Below are 16,397 nucleotides of genomic sequence, written 5' to 3'. Positions count from 1 at the left end.
CTTTATTTTTCTTTCTCTTTCTTTCTCTTGGACAACTAATTCTTTTCTCTCCTCGGTCAGAAATCCTGGTGAAATGATGTTCTTTCCACTTCCAAATTATGGCCCCAACAGTGCTGTGTGGAACATTGAGAAGTTTTGAAATCCTTCTGTAACCAATGCCATCAGTATGTTTTGCAACAATAAAATTGCAAAGGTCTTAAGAGGTCTTTGCTCTGACCAGGGGCAGGATTACGTTCTAATTACTGATTGATTTCAGCTGGCGTCTTGGCTTTCCATGTCCTTGCACCTCCCTTCTTTATGTGTTTGATACTTTTTCCCTGTGTCATTTCACATTATTGCACATAACTTTATTTATGGACATCTATGGTTTGACCTCTTTGCATGGGTTTTTACCAACATCTGGTGAAATTTTCATGTCAATAGCACCTTTAAAAATATATTTACTGAGAAAAATGGTGAGATGTTCAATATTTTACCTGCTGTACATATATATATATATATCTATCATATAATTACATAATTATACATTTTTTTACAGCAAGATTTATTTAATCCTAATACATTTTCCTCCTTATTTATTTGTTTAGAGTTTTTATTTATTGGTTTATATTATCATATTACTTTGTATATGCATATACTTACTAAGAATTGCTTAATAAAAAATATTAAGTGAAATAAGGCTCTGGGTTGAGGATCAGGGTTCGAGCCCCAGCACCACCAAGCTCCACTGTTGGGCAATTGACCAAGGTCCTTAACCCTCTCTGCTCCAGGGGTGCTGTATCATAACTGCCCCTGTGCTCTGACCCCAACTTCCTCAGCTGGGATACACAAAGAAAAGAATTCCACTGTGCTTAATGTATGTGTGGCGATAATAAAGGCTTCATGCCCATACCCTCAGTTCTTTACTGCTGATACAATAGCTCCCTCTACTGGCACATGTCTGCATACAAATAAGTTGTAGTATATAATGACATACTGAATACAATCACAAGAAAAAAACACTTTGTGCATTCTACAAAATCAGAAAATACATGTATATTTATTACTAGTTGCCGAAATTGTAAACTATACATTGGTAGAACTATTATATTAAAGGAACTGATTGGCTAAAATTGCAGAAGCAATGTTCACACAACAAACATTGATATTTGTTGTTAAATATTACACATCATTCCTATCACAAATGCCACGACACACATTCATATTTTAACAATATGAATATGCTTTTATATAAACTTCAGTCTCTGTCACAGTGCATTTAGAATATTTTCAGTCTGTTAAACAGGACGCAAACATCACACTGCAGTTTTTACTTATATTAAACACTCTTTGTCTAATCAAATTAATGGACCGGAATTAATTGTTGTATAATGACAATTATATGTGAACAATGATTTAACATGCTTTTTGTTTGCTTTACTCTCCTATGATGGTCAGAAACTTTTCATGGTTTCATGAAATACAAACAATAGGCCTGCTGTTATGTTTCCTGATATTTACCACCATCATCAAACCAAACTAAGTAAATATCTTTTGAAAGAATGATGTTTTTGAGGTCTCTACTATAATCCTATACCCAGACATACTGAAGATGCTCTAGACACTTTACTTTGGCTTAAAGCTGTATATAATCATACACCACAGTCAGATATGAAAGCAAAGCAATTGTTATCAGTGCTGCCTTTGTTTGATAGGATAGACTTGCTTATGGTGAAGTCATTATCATCCTTTTAATCTGCTTCCACTTGTTCTGCAGTGCTTCTTTAAAGCTGTCTGTCATGAAGAAGTAAAACAAGGGGTTGATAACACTCTGAGCAAATCCAATTGGTCTTGTCACCGTGTAAGCTGCTTTGATATAGTCCACGATACACCGTGACAATTTTAATTCAGGAAGCCGTGATGCGAGTCTCACGTTCCTCATTACATGGAGAGGTGTGTAGAGCACCAGAAACATGATTGCTGCAGACCTCACGATTCTTACTGGCCTTTGAAAAGATCTCCCAAGCACTTCCTCTCTTTGCACGAGTACAGAAACCATCTTTTGTGATGCTAGAAACAAAGCCACCAATGGCATCACATATCCAGTTATGGTGAGAATTATGCTGTAGATCAGAGTAACTTTGGCCACACCCAGGCTTGCAAAATCCTGACACACTGTCCAGCCATTTTCCTCCAAGTCCTGGATAATGAAGACAATGAGAGGAGCGATTTGAATGTTCACCCACATCCACTTCAGGATGGTGAGGTACAACGAGCATCATGAAAAGAATGCTGGAGTACAAGTTGACATGGAGGATGTAGCGATTAATCATGCATAGTGAAGAACTGAATTTCTTCAGGTTGTGAGCATAGTTGTAGGACAGCTCAGGTAAAGTGCACAGGAAGATGAGGTTGGACATAGCCAGGTTAAACAGGTACACATTAGTGGACTTCCAAGCAGGGAGGCAAAAGATATAGCCCAGGACCACCACTAGGTTTCCGATGAAGCCAATGGCAAATTCCAGACCATACATTGGCGAGAGGTAATCTCTCTCTAAAACTGGAGTGATGAAACTGGAACAGTTGTCCTGCAGCAATAAAAATTATTTGTACAAATAATTACTGCTCTATTTTTAGGCCAATACACGTGTAATTTAATGGTAAATGCTGGTGAATCCACCTACTCAGTCTGATTTTCATATTCATGTTGGGCCAAAAATGGGTAAGGGTAAAAAGACAATATTTCTCTGTTAAAGTGCAACCTTGTGGCTGTTCATATTTTAAATGTATTTCAATATAAATAGGCTCCTTCGTCCAAATAGTAATTAAATGCAACACACTTAATTATTATAACTGCAAATAAAAACAAAAAACTACTAAATAGCAATTCATATAGAAGATCACATGCTAGGTTTTACCGATATTTAAATCCACACCAGCTGAGATGCGCCATATGCTTCCATATATACTTTATCAAGACCTCCTGTAGAGGCATTGTTTAAATATAGTTTGTTCTGCCGTGATCATCTCAAAATAATCAAAATAATTACATTTAAATTGACAATTTTATAATTTATATTCTGAATTTATGAATTTTTACAAATGAAATTAGGGATACAGACTGTAAGGATCTGAATACTTGTTTTTTATTATTGATTTTATTCTTTTTTATAAATATAGGAAAATAGAAAATATAAAGAAATATATCATCCATATTATGCATAATTACTTGAAATTCTTAATAAACAGATTTAGCTTTATCTGCAGAGACATACAGTCTTATGCAAAAGTTTAGGCACCCCTTGATAAATAACAGATTTTGGTGATTTTTTAATTGAAAAGATGTTAACACAGTCTCTCTTGGAAATGGAAAAAATGCACAATATTTTCAGCAAACATTGATGCATAGTTACTTCTTATGCCATAAATTGAACAAAAATAAAAAATAAAAACATTATTATGGCACTGTGCAAAAGTTTGGGCACTCTAAGAGTTCCAGAGTCTCAGATTCTTTTTACAAGTTTTCAGACCTTAATCAGCTCGTTAGATCTGATGCATGGCAACAGCTGTCATTAGTAAATGCCAATTTCAAAGCTTTACAAATACTTTGACTCTTCAAACCTTGTGCACACACTTGTTGTGACACTCAACAACCATGGGTTCCTCTAAGCAGCTGTGTAAGACTCTGAAAATGAAAGTTATTGATGCCCACAATGCAGGAGAAGGCTACAAGAAGATAGCAAAGCGTTGTCAGCTTGCAGTTTGGCAGTGCTAGGGTTTGAACCCTGGCCTTCCTGCCAACAAAAACCTTAACCACTTGAGCCACCACTGCCCCTAATTTGACAGCAGGTAAGACAACTTGCTATATACAGTGAGTGTGAGTTGTAATTACCTGCTTGACTGTGTCATAATAGTGCCAACGTAAATCTCAGTCACTCTCACATGTGTCCTGTTTCACAAGTTCCTGTATTTCAGTGACCTTCACTTGGGATTGTATTTGTTTGTTGCTAATCTGCTGAGGACGTCGCTCTACCTCCTTGCTTGGCTGAGGGTGTTGCTGTACCTCCTTTTTCCACTGAGGATGTTGCTCCCCCCTCTTGCTTCATAGTGTATGCTCCTCCCCCTTCTTGCTTTACAGCAGTTGTTACTCCGTTCTCTTGGTTCGCAGAGAATGTTGCCCTGCCCTCTGGCATCAGAGCGGGTGTGAGGTGTCAGACCAGGCAGTAGAACTCATTCAGGTCTTTAGTTAGTTGTTGATTGGCCTCAGTGCTGGGGCATGGGGTCCTGTAACTGGTGATGGCTTTCAGGCCTTTCCACACTAATGAAGAATCATTACTTGAAAGTTGTTTTTTTCAGCTTTTCAGAGTAGTTTTGCTTTGCCACTCTTTAGTGTGTATTTGTCCCCACATCTGGATAAATCAGGGACTTGTGTGAGGCTCCTGTTTGTAGACTTCAGTTCAGTCTTCAACACCATCATACTACCCACCAAACTAATTCAGCTCCCTGTTCCTAGCTCTATCTGTCAGTGGATCACCAGCTTTCTGACAGATAGGCAACAGCTAGTGAAACTGGGGAAATTCACGTCAAAAAGCCGCACCACCAGCACTGGCACCCCCCCAGGGTTGTGTCCTCTTCCTCTGGTCTTCTTCCTTTACACCAGTGACAGGATCTCTACTGATCCATCTGTAAAGCTCCTGAAGTTTGTGGATGACACTACAGTCATCGGCCTCATCCAGGACGGTGATGAGTCTGCTTACAGACAACAGGTTGAGCTGTCTGGTGTAGTCTTAACAACCTGGAGCTCAACACGTAGTGGAGATGATAGTGGACTTCATTGGAGTCATTCAGGTTCCTGGGCACCACCATCTCTCAGGAAATGAACTGGGACACTCACATAGACTCCATTGTCAAAAAGGCCCAACAAAGATTGTACTTCCTTCGGCAGCTGAGGAAGTTCAACCTGCCACAGGAGCTGCTAACACAGTTCTACTCAGCCGTCAGTCTGTTCTGTGCACTTCTATAACTGCCTGGTTTGGCTCAGCTACAATATCAGACATCAGAAGACTACAGAGAACGGTTTGGACTGCTGAAAGGATTATTGGTGCTCCCCTGCCCACCCTTCAAGAACTGTATACATCCAGAGTGATGTAAAGGGCCGGTAGATCTTCAGCAGATCTGAATCAACTAGAACACCTATGGGATGTGGTGGAATGGGATATTCACAGAAGGAAAACCTGCATGAACTGCAGGATGCAATCATAACAACATGAACCAGGCATGTTTTCAACATCTTGTGGAAGCCATGCCACAAAAAAAAATGTTTTGAGAGCAAAGGGAGCTAGTATTAGTGTTCCTAATAAAGTTACATACATATATTTGATTGACAGCAAATGATTGTAATTAGCTTAGAAACTTTAGGAAAAACTGAATTACTGTCTACATCAGTATATACAGTATTTCCATTTGTAATCGCATTTCTCTGGCTTTTTACATCTATGGCAGTTTTTACATCTGCTACAACGAATCACATCCTTTACAGCTATGATTTTCATTCTTTTCACTGTATTAGATTACATTTTGACGTTTATTATTCAAACCAGGAGTGTCATGGTCACAAATCCACCAAATCAAATGTATTTAGAAACTGTGAACTAAATATCTTGTGGAAATTGAGTTTTGTTTTGTTTTTGTTTTTTAAAAATAATCTTTTATTCCAGAGAAAATCTAAAAGAAAGCAGAGAGAAATAGAAAAGAGCAAACTAAACGAAAGCCAAAGCCATCTTTAATTTACCTATCATAGGAAGTAATGACATACAGTATATGGCCTCATTGGTTGGAGTTTAAAAGAAGAATCCTGTGCCAATTCAAGAGTTTTTCACCAAAAAAGCATGACAAATTGAGCAAAATCTGTCCAAGTGTTTATGCCAAATTTGTCAAGACATTATGTGAAGAATATTTCCCAAAGCCTCAGCAATCACAGAGAGCAAATGAGTCAAAACAACGCCAGTGAGATTGTGTCTGGATGAAGGAGAAACTTAGCCATTTAACTCATTTTAATCTTCATACAGAATGTTATTAAGTTTTCACTCTGTGGTATTAATTTGGCATTCTCTTCAAAAAATACTACTGTTAATATCATTATAATCTTTAAAAAATATATTTAATACATACATATTATATTATATTTAAGATAAGATTTTTTTTACATTGTTGCTATATTTTTTATTTTATTTCTATTAGATTCTAAGATTTATTAGATGATTAAATTAGTAGATTTAAATGCTCTTAAGGTGGAAATAAATAAACATACACAGAGTTGATTTTTAAAACTGAATACAAATTCAAATAAAAATCAGGTCTTATATTTACAATAAATGATAATGGGGTTTATTCATTTTTTTCTCTTGTTCTTCTTGTTCTTCTGTCTCTACTTGGTGCCATCTTTAAAAATCCTCTTCAGGACTTCCTGAAAGAGAAATGCAGAAGTCAGAATTTGTTTTTTTCCTGTGTATTATGTTATGATCCATTTAAATATGAATCAATGTCAGAAATTTTTAATTAGAGATCCTCACCGGCTTGACACCAGCTTCTCTTGCCCGCAGTAAGGCATCCATTTTATCCACCTACTAATATACACACACATACACACACACATGAGGACTGAGGGATTAGTGGCTTTGTTTCCAAATGACCAAAGCTAATACATCATGTCAAAGATATATACGAATCTGATAGGAAACACTTGCTATGTTGCTTGAATGTATATCTCTTGACTGTGTGTGTGTGTGTGTGCGCCCATGTGTAGCCGGAACTGTGACCCCAGGGACAGCTGTCTCAGTAGCTTCCACTTCATCTTCCGGTGCAGTTGCCTCTACTGCTTCCACCCTGTCTCCTGATGCTGTTGTCTCCACTGCTTCCACACGTCCGTCTGAGGCCGTTGTCTCCACTGCTTCTACAGTTCCCTCTGAGGCAACTGACTCCACAGCTTCCACAGTTCCCTCTGAGGCAGCTGTCTCCACCGCTTCTACATAGTCCTCTGGGCCAGCTGTTTCAACAGCTTTCACATTGGCTTCTAGGGCAGGGGACTCAGCAGCTTGGACCTTCTGTGAGGCAGCAGTGTTGACAATCTGGGTGACGTCCTCTGAGGCAAATGCCTCGACAGTTTGGACAGTGTCCGTTTGCACTAGGTGTCTCAACAGCCGGGGTGCTCCTCTTGAACCAGGGAGGCAGCACTGGTTGGCGCAGTTTTGGTGGGACAGTGTACAGTTTCGGTAGGACACTACACAGGCACTTTCTGTTGATGGTGTGGTCGAGCTTCTTGATATATTTTTTATTGCCCTGGTGTTGGGAACTTGGGTGTGCCTCCACCTTGGGCTCCTCAGCCTTGCACACTTGCACATTTAGTTTCAGAGATTTACATTGATTTACATTGTTATCCATCTCCATAACATCCTCAGCTCATGAATGAATGTCCAGGGATTCAGCTGCATCTGTCTATTTGTGTCTCCTCTCACCAACAATAAATAAATAAATAAAGTAAAATAAAATGCACATCACTTACTGCACATCAGGCAACACTGGCATTCTCACAAAATCAGAGGTAGGCAATGGATTAAACCACTGTGAGGCGAATTGCATTGACATTTACATTTATTTCATTTGGAAGACACCCTTATCCAGAGCGATGTACAAAAGGGCTTTACAGCCTCTATCAGTGAATACACCAACGTTGGTTCACAAGGTTACAGGCTTAGGATATCATCAGCCTATTGTGAGGAATTATAGCACGATTTTTATTTAAATAAGTAAAACAAACAGGGCTAGTTTAAGTTTTTCAGGAAGAGGTAGGTCTTCACCTTTTGTTTGACGATAGCCAGTGACTTAGCTATTAAGACATCTAAGGGAACTTTATTCTACCACCTCAGTGCCAAAACAGAAAACAGTCTTGATGTATACCTACCTTTTAACCTGAGAGATAGTGGGGCCAGTCGATCAGTGCCAGAAGGTTTGCAAACCTTGACTGCTTACTTTATATACTACACTGTTTTACATTACTTTTACAATGCTAAGTAGGGTATTGAATACATTACCTGTTATCTTTTGTGCTTTTTTTCTCCATTTAATGTATGAAATGTCATGTGACTGCCAGCAGGGTTGATTAAAGTCAACACCAGAGCATGTTTATATATACATAATATTTATTTAATACCAATAATTGTATTATAAACTAAATTTAATGTTTGCCTATTGCAATTTTTAGTTATTATTAATGCTTATTAAAGTCTTAACAACTAAAACAAAACAAAATCAATACAATAACAGTATTAAAACACAGTCATGTTCAAAAAGCTCCAATTTTTATTCAGAATGATTATTATTAATTGGCAGAATAATAAAAAAGTATTTTACTGCTAAAACAATAGCTCCCCCTGCAGGACCATTCCTGCAAATAACTCTATTTTACATTTCTACATTTATGTTTGGCCATTTGGAAAATATTTACATTTACCAAGTAACCAAGTTAAAGTTTATAGTATATAATGATATATAGTGAATAGAATCACAAGACAAAAAGTTTTCACCTAATATCAGAAACCACTAATATTTTGGCTTAAAATGAAAACACAGCTCAGGGACCTTCATACAACAAATGTGTTATGACTCATTACATACATTTTGGCATACAAGGGAAAATGTGTATATACACTCACTAGTCACTTTAATAGGAAAACCTGTACACTTGTTCCTTTATGCATTTATCCAATATGATAACTGGCTCATAATTGGCTCATGTGGCAGCAGCACAGTCCTAACAATCATGCAGCTACAGGTCAGAAGCTTCAATTATGTTCATGTACAACTGGGGGAAAATGTGATCTCAGTGTGTTTGTCTGTGTCAAGAAACACTACATGAGGCTGGTTTCAGAAACTGCTGATATTTTGGGAGTTTTACTCACAACAATGTATACAGAATGGTGCAAATGAATGAAACACATCACACATAGCGAGCATTTATTGTGATGCAGAAAGACGTTGTTGATGTGAGGGTTTGAGCTAAAGGCTAACACAAATAGCCACATTTTACAAGTGTACAGATAATAACCTACAACACATTGAACCCTGGGGCAGATGGGCTACAACAGCAAAAGACCACATGGGGATTTTAAGGTTAGAGTTTCATTGAAACTGCAGGGATTAACAACTAGAATAACAACTAGATTAACTAGTGCTTTGGTTGTGCTGTTGGGTGCGTCTTGTGGGAATGGTTTGGCTCCATTTATTCCCTTCGTGCAGAGATATTTAAAGTGTGGGACAAAGTAAGGTGAGAAGAAAACTATCAAAAGTACCTAAATATTTAAATGATCCTTTAACCGTATTTAACTTTAGACCAAAAACATCATATTGGCATACAATGAAGTTTCAAAATGCCCTTTTAAAAATAGTTTTAATGGGAATTATATTCGGACAGTGATGTCAAATCTTTTCTTAGTTTTATGAGAGACAAGAAATTTGTAAAAAATGATTTCTGCTGTAGTGTATCATTGCATATGTCTGCAAATTAATTGATTAAATTGATTAAACATTTCTATCCTGATGGGAGTGGTCTCTTTGAGAACTTTGCTAACACCATCATAAAAAAAAAAAACAAACAGTTGTGTATGTGTCTTTCTTTGGGAGAATGATGATGATCTCTCCACTAGACACTTGTAAAATTACTGAAAATGTTTTACGCACTTTACTAAGTCACCTTATGTTGAATTTGGCTTCATTTTGTCACTCACGTGTACATAAATGTAAGAGTTAAATGCAAGGCAAAATTATTTGTGATGTCTTTGTGAGATCAGGTCAGACTGATTTATAATGCATTCGTTATCACCCTTTTAATCTGCTTCCACTTGTCCTGCAGTGCTTCTTTAAAGCTATCTGTCATGAGGAAGTAAAACACAGGGTTGATGACACTGTGAAAATAAGCAATTGGCCTTGACACTATGTAAACCGAATTGATGTAGTCTACGGCGCACCGTGACAAATTTAAATCAGGAAGCCGTGATGCAAAACGCATAATCCTCATTACATGGATGGGTGTGTAGAGCACTAGAAACAAGATTGTTGCAATCCGCACAATTCTTACTGGCCTTTGGAAGGACTTCCCACGCAATTCCTCTCTTTTCACGAGTACAGAAACCATCCTGTTCGATGCCTGAAACAAAGCCGTCAGTGGCATCACATATCCAGTTATGGTGAGAACTATGCTGTAGATCAAAATAACTTTGGGAACTCCCAGGCTCCCAAAATCACGACACACTGTCCAGCCATTTTGATCCAAGTCCTGGATAATAAAGACAATGAGAGGAGCGATTTGAACAGTCACCCAGATCCAGTTCAAGACTGTGATGCACAGTGAAGCCTTAAGAGTCAACAGGACGTGTTCTCGCTGTGGGTGACACAGCAACAAGTACCGGTCCACACTTACCCACATCATGAAAAGAATGCTGGAGTACATGTTCACGTTGAGGATGTAGCGATTAATCATGCATAGTGCAGAATTGAATCTCTTTAGGTTGTAAGTGTAGTTGTAGGACAGCTCAGGTAAAGTGCAGAAGAAGATGAGGTCAGATAAAGACAGGTTAAACAGGTACACATTAGTGGACTTCCAAGCAGGGAGGCAAAAGATATAGCCCAGAACCACCACTAGGTTTCCGATGAAGCCAAGGGCAAATTCCAGACCATACATTGGCGAGAGGTAATATTTCTCCAAAATTGGTGTGATGACACTGGAACAGTTGTCCTGCGGCCATAAAGATTATTGTACATATAATTACTGCACATGAATGTATTCTCTATTTTCATGCAAATGCAAGCATAATTTACAGGATAACATTGGGTGCAATTAAGTATGTTCAGCCTTGAACTTTCTTTCTATATTTGTCATCATAAATTATTATTATAGATATTAAATTATCTCAATTTGTGTATCAGTATAGATAGACTGTTGTTGTTCTTTCGGCTGCTCCCGGTTTGGGGTCGCCACAGCGGATCATTTAGTCTGCGTGTTTTGATTTGGCTAAGGTTTTACGCCAGACGCCCTTCCTGATGCAATCCTCCCATTTAATCCGTGCTTGGGACCGGCACTGAGAGTTAACTCTTCAGTGGCTGGGTTAGATCCCTGCCCGGGCATCGAACCCGGGCCACGACAATGAAAGCACGGGATCCTGCCATTGGACCACCAGGAGTCATCAATATAAATATAACTCTAAATATAACACGATTATTATAAGAAAAGAAGAACTTTCGTAATGTTATTACTGCTGTGCTGTACTCAGATATTAAAGAATATAAAAGGAACTCATTTAATTGGACACCTTTTAGTAATGTAGTCACTGAAACCCGGCTCCTGTTTACATTTGCACCATGTTAACACCTGCGCCAATTCTCATGAAAATACAAACTTGTTTTTGTGTATGCACCATAGCCGTGAAAATAGAGACCAAAATTCTCTGCGGTATGAAGATTGAGAAGACTGAGATTATACTTATGCAGGAGCTAATTTCACACAGGGGATTTCTCATCACATTAATGAGATTTATTTAAAGCAATTTTTTTTTTTTGCTTAAAGCCTATTGGCCAAAGCGTATTATGGTTGTTTATAAAGCGAAGGTTTTAAAGACCAGGTTTATTACTGCTGAAATATCAGTGCATTTACTTTCTCTGTATTTTACCTTACAGACTGTACGCAGTATAAATGTTTTAAAACCTATGTATTTGTGTTATTTTTAGTTTTTATATATAATAATTGTGCCACACTACTTTTTAATAATAATAATAATAATAATAATAATAATAATAATAATAATAATGTATATGACGTAAAAAATAAAAAGACAGAGAGAGATTCCAGTCCAATATATGCAAAATTACTTCAAAGACTGAATAAACCAATTTGCTTACACTTCATTTTCAAGTACTTAGAAACTGACACCTAAAACATAATTTGTTTGTGGCTACACTCCAAGAAAACTGAGAAACCTTATTCTCTATTGTTGTCCTTCTTGGTGGACCTTTAAAAGTTCTAGGTCAAATCATATAAAATACTTTTTTTCCATATCGGAAGTCTTTTCCGTCCTTTTTGTGGAAAATCAGAACCTTTAATTATCCAATAAAACCTTGGACTGTGGAAAAGGGTAAGTATTTAAAATAAGTTTGCAACCAACCAATGTTGATAGTAAGTTTATACAAAATCAAACTAACGCATTAGGTTAGATTTCTTCATAATTCATACCAAGTTACAATTTTTAAGAATGAACTAAACTTTAATCTCTTACAGGAGAAGTATGGCAGTTGCGCTTAACCACTTGTGCATTTTTCTTCCTACATATTAGGGAAAAAACGTAATGAAAAAATGTAAAAACCTTATCAATAGCCTTTTGAATAGTGAGTGTTACTCATTAATAAATATATATATACACTTTATCCAGTACAATTTCCCTCTCTCAAAGTATGTATATTTGAAGCATTCTTACCATTGCGCTGTTTGGTCTGACGACTTTGGGAGGGTGAAGTCAGCTTATCAGGGGTCTTTATTTGAAAAATCTCAGCACCACCCATTTGTAGCACATCATCATTAAGTGTAAAGTGTACACTGTATTTATTTGGTATTTTTCTAACCAGAGATCTGATGCAAGGACACACTGATGCAATCTGATGCAACGATCACTTTGCTGCTTTTCTTCTTTCTTTCTCTGCGTCTATATCTGTCTTTCACTCCTGTTGATTTGCTTATTGTCGTTTCTGTAACGTTTGTAAATGTGCAAATAATGGGATGATATGTTTTTTTAACACAACACGACTCAGTTGACTCAGTTTGACGAAGCTTTCGTGAACGTCTTGTACAGTAAGGTTCGATTCCAGCTGTTTGAATCCAGCTATTGTTGCTTGGTTAGGGTGGTAAGGCAGTCAAGAAGAATCACTTGAAGTAGACTAAAAATGAGTTCAATGTCACAAATAACCTTAATTGTTTAATTGTCAACACTTCTTTTCAGCTCAAGTGGTTTAGCATATTAACAAAGGAACCGGCATTTCTTAAGTGCAAAGCTGTTTTGTGTGTACTGCATAGATTCTTGAAAATAAATCAGGTTTCAGTATCACAGAGCCAGCAATCACCAGATGGATCATTAGCATGGGCACTCGGACTGGTGTGGAGTAACCATCATTAAAATTTTCTGTCACTTGTGCCACAGAAGCCCTTCTTTAGGTTCAAAGCAGATAAGTAAGATAAGCTTTGTTGCCCTCACTCATCAGTGAGTCTTGGGGCTCCAAATCCTGTCACCGGATCATGGTTTATTCCTCCTCAGACAACTGCCGGTACTAACCACACAAGCCTTGGCATTTCATAGATGCTCTGACCCAGTGATCTGGCCAATAATAATTTGTCAGAGTCCCTTAGGTCTTCATGCATGAACACATCTTATGCATTTAACAGAATACCTTCATAATCAATGTTATTCACTTCATCTTTGAATAGTCATAATGCTTTGGCTCATCTCTATGTATCAGTAAATCTATAAATGATCAAATATTTCACCTATATGAGAAAGTACCCTCTAAACTTAATAACTTAACAACTGCAAGCAGATGCCTCCTGTAACTGGAGACCAGTCTTTCACATCACTGTGGGGGAATTTTGGCCCATTTTTTATCATGGTGTCTCATTGAGTGTCTCAGTACTTTGTCTGGTTAATTGCAAAAAAAAATAATTTTTTAATTCTGGCAGCCATGGCTTTCATATTTTCAATTCTGTTAGACACATCTAAATTAAAGGGAACAGTGGCATGGAAAAACTGTGGTGATGATGAGGAAGAAACCTTCAGAGGAACCAGACTAAAAAGGAAAAGCCATCCTCATCTGGATGACCCCAGACAAATAACTTCCTTTCTATAACTATATAGTCAAAAAGTGCAATTGTGTAAACAGGAACTTTTGAGCTTATGAGCATCAGTATCATTTGTGTACTCATTTGTGACACTTTTCTGGGTTCAGGAATAAGGAGATTTTAGTCAGGCTTGGGACAACTCAAATGTATTGCTTATTTTTACTACATTCTTTTCCCTTTGATTTTCAGCAAGTTTATTTCTGACATGCAGACACACACACACACACACAAACACAGCCCTGTGCTGCTTAGCTGTCTCACCCATGCCTCACGTCTCTCCCCTCTTTACCATTGCCATCTCTCACTGAAACAGAACACTCATGAGCAAAATTTCACACAGGTGTGGGATCCTGAACGCTCACTTTTACTGACTCTGCCTTCCTTTTACAAACTGTTGCTCAACCCCACCCTCAGATCCATATACCCCCACCACCCCGCCATCTGCAGGTCTGGCCTGTGGACTATCTTTAACTTCAGTGGATGAAGTGCCAGATACCAATGAGTGATCCACATATTGGCATCCTTGGAGTGGGACATGGTCAAAAAAGAGGGTGAAAACTCATCCCAACTTTATATGAGGGTGAGGACTGACCACTTGATGGCCAGACACTATTTCTCAGTCTTTTTGTACTCTTTTATGCAGAGAGCTTGCAGCTGATGTTCAGAACAGAGTACTTCTCACCTTCCACCACCTGGGAAAATACGACCCCCGAGCTCTCTGTCCAATACATCAGTCTGAAAAACAATGGAGAGAGTGAAATCTAGAAAATATAAGAGAATGGTCTGCCACAAAATGTAGCTTTTACCTGGATATAAGCCTGTTGGCATTGTTCAGTTTGTTGTGGGTCCTTCCCATCACCCCCTCTGTCCTCTCAAACGTCACCAAAGCCCCGGGGACCACCTGTGTCCAAGGTTTTCCCCCTGTAATTGGATTGTGAAAGCACTACCAGGTACTTGTGAACATTTCCTTGCACACACTCGACCTTCACCAATCGTGCATTCCCTAATGCTTTGCCTTTAACCAAACATTGGTGAATTGAGGTTTGGTTACAGCCTGATCAAAACAATGCATGGTATGTACATCCTTGAATACTCACCAGTATATGGTACACTACCAGTCAAAAGTTTGGACACACCTTTTAATTCAGTGTTTTTTGTTTAGGGATTTATTTTCTACATTCTAGAACAATACTGGAGATCCTGCTGCAGAGGAGAAGTTCATTTAGAGTTACCAGCCTCAGAAATCACCAATTAACAGCACCTCAGATTAGAGGCGTTATGAAGGCTTTACAGAGCATCAGTAGCAGACATATCTCAATATCAACTGTTCAAAGGACATTATTGTGTATTTCGTTCACCTTCAGCATTGTTTTACAATGTAGAAAGAAATAAACATCAGGAAAGACCATGGAATTAGAAGGTGTGTCCAAACTTTTGACTGGTAGTGTACATCCCAGCTCGACTGGAGACAGCCTACATCACTTTGGGGATCCAGAAACCCCCACCACTATTATGTGGCATTGCTCATGGAAATGCCTGTGCTTACTGTAGCTGCAGCACACTGGCCCAGGTCTTATTCCTACACCTGTGGCCCCAGTATCACCAAGTTGAGGAAGAGAAGAGAGAGACTTTGGGGGTAGGGAGGAGTAGGAAACTGTCAGGGTTTGTAAGAAAAAGCACTGGCCCCTACTATTGCCCTCATTATTCAAGGTACCAACAAAGAGCCAGTAACTTATGATTCATTTAGTACTTTATAGATCAAAAGGATTTTAGGAAAGATAATATATGGGTGATGTGGGCATGTCCTCTGTTTTCTTGTAGGGACTGGCAGCACTATATTAATGTTAAAAGATAGCTTGTTTTAATGTTATGGCTGATCAGCATACAGCTACTAGTTTAATGTAAAGGAGTGATTTTGAAGAGGAGTATATTGCCCAATTAGCTGGGATATTCTAGGAATGTCAGGACCCTAAATTATTGGCCGGTTCATTAACTTGTTTTAATTGTGTGGGCATTTGTGTTAATGTTTGTAGGTTGCATCTTGCATCCTGAACACCCCAGCCACCCCAAATGTACTATTGCATCCTCTCCCTCTTATAGAGATCATCTTTAAAAGAATTGGCCTGCATCTCATCTGGCCATTGGTCTTGTCAGCATGAGGATGTCACTTCATATCAATTCTTGTGGACCATCTTGAAGCAGATATCCTGAAAGCGGTGCCACTGTCAATGATCTCTAAAAAAAACTGTATAGCAGAGACAAAGTTTTCTTCCAAAGAGACCAAACTGACCAATTCGATAAATTTTTTGGGAACTAAAGCAATCCTAACCACCATTTATAGTCAGTTAATAGATGTTTAAAAAATGCTTAAGAACATAAATTGTAAGTTCATGTTTGTAAGTCACTTATTTCAGGACAATCTGCTACACCAGGGGTGTCAAACTGGATCCACAAAGGGCCAGTGTGGGTGCAGGTTTTCATTCCAACC

At 38.2% G+C, this 16,397-nt stretch overlaps 1 protein-coding gene and 1 pseudogene across 1 annotated transcript; both read right to left on the bottom strand.

Annotated features, from left to right (window-relative positions):
• Positions 1-1,705: 1,705 nt before the first annotated feature.
• On the bottom strand, positions 1,706-2,567 carry LOC131341995 (succinate receptor 1-like; annotated as a pseudogene).
• Positions 2,568-9,835: 7,268 nt separating this feature from the next.
• On the bottom strand, positions 9,836-10,759 carry LOC131341994 (succinate receptor 1-like). The gene has a single exon (XM_058372702.1). It carries the CDS (start codon positions 10,712-10,714, stop codon positions 9,836-9,838), a length of 879 nt encoding a protein of 292 aa, XP_058228685.1. The 5' UTR covers positions 10,715-10,759.
• Between the last annotated feature and the right edge of the window lie 5,638 nt (positions 10,760-16,397).

This window comes from Hemibagrus wyckioides, linkage group LG20, assembly GCF_019097595.1.
Source record: "Hemibagrus wyckioides isolate EC202008001 linkage group LG20, SWU_Hwy_1.0, whole genome shotgun sequence".
NCBI classification, from domain to species: Eukaryota; Metazoa; Chordata; class Actinopteri; order Siluriformes; family Bagridae; genus Hemibagrus; species Hemibagrus wyckioides.
This window is presented reverse-complemented; position numbering and strand designations above follow the sequence as displayed.